The sequence below is a fragment of the Mirounga leonina genome, unplaced genomic scaffold, assembly GCF_011800145.1.
Source record: "Mirounga leonina isolate KUSES-001 unplaced genomic scaffold, KU_Mleo_1.0 Mir_154, whole genome shotgun sequence".
Classification (NCBI taxonomy): domain Eukaryota; kingdom Metazoa; phylum Chordata; class Mammalia; order Carnivora; family Phocidae; genus Mirounga; species Mirounga leonina.
In genome coordinates this window covers 28,216,593-28,221,796 of record NW_023270389.1, presented here as the reverse complement: position 1 = coordinate 28,221,796, position 5,204 = coordinate 28,216,593, and the positions used below count along the sequence as shown (strand labels likewise).

The 5,204-nt window shown below is 61.5% G+C and overlaps 1 protein-coding gene across 1 annotated transcript; it reads right to left on the bottom strand.

The window, feature by feature from the left end:
- Window positions 1-1,461: 1,461 nt before the first annotated feature.
- Window positions 1,462-4,390, bottom strand: PHLDA3 (pleckstrin homology like domain family A member 3). The gene is made up of 2 exons (XM_035010346.1): window positions 3,500-4,390; window positions 1,462-2,130 (listed from the first exon to the last, which is right to left on the bottom strand). Exon 1 carries the CDS (start codon window positions 3,948-3,950, stop codon window positions 3,573-3,575), a length of 378 nt encoding a protein of 125 aa, XP_034866237.1. The 5' UTR covers window positions 3,951-4,390; the 3' UTR covers window positions 1,462-2,130; window positions 3,500-3,572.
- Window positions 4,391-5,204: the final 814 nt, after the last annotated feature.

Sequence of the window (5,204 nt, the reverse complement as noted above, 5' to 3'; positions counted from 1 at the left end):
ACCTACTACATTCTAGGGTCTGTGTGAAGGGTTCTAATCGCAGCACGTCCTTCAGAGGGGCTGGGACTCTCCTAGCAAGGGGAGAAGCCGAAGCTGGGTTTGGGCAGGAACCAAAGCATAGTTGGAACCGACAGGGCTGGGTTCCAGAAAAGCAGGGAGCGCCAGAACCCGGAGTCGGCCTCCTCCTCCACCTCGTGTGCCCCCTACCCTTGACAGCCCAGGCTGGCTGCGCCCCCATTGCCCTTTGCCAAGCTCACAGAATGATCCTGGAAACTCCCCTGAGGCCGACCCAGTGCTGGGCACAGGGGGAAGAGCCCAACTACAGGCACCAACTGGCATTTTATCTCCGCACCAGACTCTGGGCTCCTCGGGGCAGGGGTCAGATTGTTCCTCAACCCGGGATCTCCAGTGCCAAGCACAGGGCCTGGCCTGTAAGAGGCATTTAGTACAAGTTGGGTTGCCTTGCATCCCACTCCCACCTGCTCCCACTCTCCCACTTCGGAGGGCCTGGATACCTCTTTTCTTCCTTCATGTCTGAGTCCCCACCATTGGTCACCTTTCGGGCTCAACTGGAAGAGCAAGGATTCTATTTTAGAGGTCGTCTTATTGGATGGAGAAGCTAACCCTTTCCCATTCTCCTGGCTCCATCAAGGAAGGGGTGGCAGACACCATCTTCTCACCATCCCCCCCCCCCCAACCCCTTATAAGCCTGGGCATTTTCCCCAGCCCATGGCAGACATCACCAATCGATCACAGCATGGGGAGCCCAGATCTTTCTCAGCACTGGTCAGGGTTGGCATGGAAGATGATGCTTCTTTGCCACACTGGGATTAAGCTATTCATGAGACGGGTATAAAGCCTAATGAGGTAATAACTGAGATATTTGTAAAAAAATTCCTCGGTAATTTTAATTTAGACTCTGGAGTAGGCCACTGCTTTGCCACAGGGAAGGCCAGACGTGGTGGGCCACAGAGGAAGGGAGGGCAGCCTAAATTGCCGGCCACAACATGGAAAGATCTCGAGGGCTACCCGATTAATAGTTTCTGAATAACTCAGGCAGCTAGCTCTCTGTACTTGAGGTTCTCATGTGCTGAAATTATTCCTCCTAAACCGCCCCACGAGGAGTACTTACTGCACATATTGTACGAATGTATAAAGCCTGAGTATATAAATGACAGGGAGACAAGCTCTGCCCAGAACGCTGAGCCAGCTCCCAGGATGGCAGGGGTGGCACGGCCTTCTGGAGAAGATCGCCAGACACCGAGTTGGCCCGTATAACATCCCTCAGTCCTGACGGTTCCTCCTTCCTAGGACCACTGAGGTCATGCCTCCTCGGGTTGCCATGTCTCCCCCTCCCTAGGCTGGAGATTTCTGAATGGGCTGTGGAATGGGAAAGCGGGGGTGGGAGAGGGATCTTCCAAGCACTGGGGTCTTTGTGGGCAAAGAATTCCACTCGGCAAACAGTGTGGTCACTGCCCTTTGTAGGGCATCTTCATTTTGGGATAGGCATGAAATGGTAATGGTCAAACCCCCACCCCACCCCCACCACCTCCAGGCCTAGCACCACAGTGGGGGGAAGATGGGCAGGAGGTGGGGGAAGAAGTGTGCAAAGAGAAGGCCTGGATGGGTGGGGGTCCCAGAAGGACCTAAGCAGCAGGAGACCCCCACGCGTGGGCCTCAGGGCTGGTCAGCTCCCTCCCACCCAGGTGAGTCCAGAGGTGATGCCAGGGTGGTTCCCCCTCTGGGTACCAGGCTGGCCTCCCGAGTCCTGAGGCGCTGGCTGGGCACCCCACGGGGAAATGTCCTCCTCCAGGCATGACACCAAGCTGGGGACTACCAGCAGTCTGCAGGACGGATGACAGGGCCGCTGGGGAGAGGATGCTTTGATGCCCGCGCTCCATCGTGAGATACAAGTCAGGCCTGTGGCTACAAAGCCCTGAGCTGGGAATGTCCTGAGAGTCTCAGAGTGTCCAGAGGCTGAATCTTCATCCTCAGCCCCACGTGGCCTTCTGCCCTCCGCCCTGGGCCCTGTCCATTCCTTCAGCTCCAACGCCTCCGCCACAGGACCACGGCTTCTGCCTGGACGCAGGGAGCAGAGTCATGCCCCGCGAGCCAAAAGGGGCAGGAGAGCTGGCAAGAAAGAACAGCAGTGAGGGCGGGGCAGACCCCGGGAGGGTAAGTATCCACCATGAGCTGTTTCACACCAGGGCTTCCCAACCTTCTCCACAGCAGGGGAAAGCAGAAAATAGTATATGTGCCACACACCATGATCCACACCTGCTTCCTCCTGGCCCCCCTGAGGCCCAAGGGACCAATAGGGGTCAGTTCTCAATACAGCACGTCTGCCTTCAGCCCAAGCTCTCAGCTAACCCTCACTACTCAGCAGGAGGGCCAAAGGGGTAGATGGCACCAGATGGGGCTCCCAGGCGCCCTGGGACTCTATTTGTTAAGGTGGGGAAGCTGGAGGGCTGGAGGCTGAGGTAGTGTGGGAGGTGGTAGTGAGGGCCAGGGGGGTATGGGTGTCCACCCGAGAAATGAAAACCTGAGTGGTATAAATCCTTCCCCACTCCCGCTCCTAGTTCCCACGGGGCTGGGAGGGGCATCTGGGGAAGAGGGCACAGGGCTGGGAGCCAGAGCTTCTAGGTTCTATTCCTGGTCCCTCCCCTGGGCCTGCCTGACCACAAATCCGCCCCTCACCCCCTGCCCTACTGCTCAAGGAGGATTAAGACCTCACAAATAACAAATCCTGACCCCATCCTGCACCCGTTCCCCCACACACACACCCCAGGTGCCCACCCCCTTCTCCAGCCTCTTCTCCTCTGGCCCATCTGGGCACTAGCTGGCACTCAGGGGCAGGTGGGCAGGCCCACTCCCCCTTGGCATCAGTGGCCCACTCTCCAACACCTCTGGTCTGCCAGCAGCTTGGCCCTAGGACCCAATACCCACTGTCAAGAATGGGTAGTGGAGTCCTGGCCCAGCCTACTCAGACCCTCCCCCTGAGGCCCCACCTTGGGAGCTGGGTTCTGTGCCCAACCCCTAATGACTCTGCTAACTGAAGGAGGCTACCTTTCTGTCCCAATTCCACGCTCAAACTCTTCTATGTAGACTGTTGATCCTAGCACAAGGAGGGGCAAACTTCAGTTCATCCCACCCCTGGCTCTCCCCAGCTCCCTGAAAGCCATGGTGGGGAAAAGCCTCAAGGGAATATTCAGGCCAGCCTCCCTCCACCGGAGCCAGGGCAGAAGCAACCTGATAGGGAGGCCCATCCCTCCTATCTTCCTTTCTGCCACCTGGGTCACATAGGACCCTCCTGCCTGAAAGCGGGAGGGCAATGTCCAGCTCTTGGGCCCCCTTGCTCAGACTCCTAAGCTCCTACTCTTTGTTGGCCCTAGCATGGTTCAGCTTTGAAGTGGAATGCTGGTGGGAGTCCCGCATTTCTCCGTAGGGGCAAGAGAAGGGAGAGAGGAGAGAAAGAGGGTTCGGTCCCCAAGGGGCTTACCTGACTTGACATCTGGGACCCACGTGGTGGGGAGGGTGCGCAGCATGAAGGTAAGATGGTAAGCCGGGGGGGTTTAGGACACGAGGGTCCCAGCCCCGAGGCTCTGCCTGGCCCGCACTGTCTGGATGGCCTGCTGGTTCTTGAACTTGACCAGGCCCAGGGTGATCTGGGCGTTCCAGCCAGGATCCTCGAGGGGGCAGCGGAAGTCGATCTCGCCGCCGCCCTCGGTCACCAGCGTGAAGTAGATGTGGCGCCCGGTGCTCTCCACGCATTCCACGGCCTTGATGCGGGCGAAGCTGAGCTCCTTGGGCCGGCCGCCCGTGCCCTTGGCCTCGAAGAGCTGCAGCCCGCGCTCGGTGAGCACACAGCGCTTCCGCTTCCACAGCTGCAGCAGCCCGCCGCTGCGCTTCTCCAGCACGCCCTCCTTGAGCACCGTCGCCGCCGCCGTCATGGGCGCCCCGAGGTCCCGGGCAGGCTGTAGGCTGCGGTGGGCGCGGCGCCCTTCCCCGCTCGGCCGCGCCGGATTCTGGCGCCCGGGGCCGGCTGGCCGCGCGCCCCGCCACCTGCGCCCCGACTGCCCCGTGCGCCCGCCGCGCAGTCCTCGGGCCACCGCCGCCCGCTCGGCGCCCGCAGCCCCCGCTCCGGCCCTCCTCCGCGCCGCTCCCGGCCGCCACTGCCCGGTGCCCGCCGCGGCTTTACGGCCCGAGAGCCCGGCTGCGCACTGGCTCCGCGCTCGCCCGCTCGCTCCGCTGGGCTCTGCCTGCGCGCTGGGCGGCAGCTCGAGGGATGTGCCCTTACATGTTCCGCCGCTCGCCTCCTGCGCCGCCCGCCGCGCATTCCTGCCCCGGCCGGCCCTCCCCTCCGCGCAGCGCACCCGCCGGGGCAGGGCTCCGGGGGGCGGGGCCGCGGCGGGGGCTCGGTCGCGCACTGGAGGCGCTGGGCGCCGGGCGGGGACGGCTGGTACCGGCAGGGGGGCTGCTTACCCAACAGCCCAAGCCTCGTGGCCTGCCGTCTGCCGCTCCTTGGAACCACAGCTCCTCCAGGCCTTGGACACAGGGGACGATCGTGGGGGAGGCGGGAGACAGGGAGCGTCTCCTAGATGAGAGGGTCGCTGCTTGTAAGAGGGGGTGGGCTTGCTCTGTGGTCGCGCGGTGCACCGGCTGGGACTTGCAGAGGGGGCTCCAGACATCTGCTGGCTGCTTCCCGGGCCGGGGGTGTCCTGCCCCCGCAGCCCGTGCCCCCTCTCCTAGCTTGGCCAGCTCCCCCTTGGCATTGTGCAAATCAGAAAAACGAGGACGATCCTGGGGTGGGGCGTGGGGGTAGGAATCAAGCCTGTGTTGGGTTCCTTCCCCTTCTCGGCAGGGAAAAAGAGAGGCTGCCCAGCTGTCTCTGCTGGGGCGACCCCCCCCCCCACTCCCTACCCCAATCCCCAGCACTGGGAGCCGCGTAGAGAAAAGCCAAGGCGAGGGGCGCCTGGGTGGCTCAGTCCGTGAAGCGTCTGCCTTTGGCTCAGGTCATGATCTTGGGCTCCCAGCTCAGCGGGGTAACCTGCTGCTTCTCCCTCTTCCATTCCCCCTCCCCCACCCCACTTGTATTCTCTGGCTTTCTCTATCTCCCTGTCAAGTAAATAAGTAAAATCTTAAAAAAAAAAAAAAAAAAAAGGCCAAGGCGAACTGAGCAGAGAGAAACCTTGAGGTCACTCAAC

What these genes read in the sequence shown, in the direction of transcription:
- PHLDA3 (XM_035010346.1), bottom strand. Translation starts at nt 3,950, where the DNA reads ATGACGGCGGCGGCGACGGTGCTCAAGGAGGGCGTGCTGGAGAAGCGC.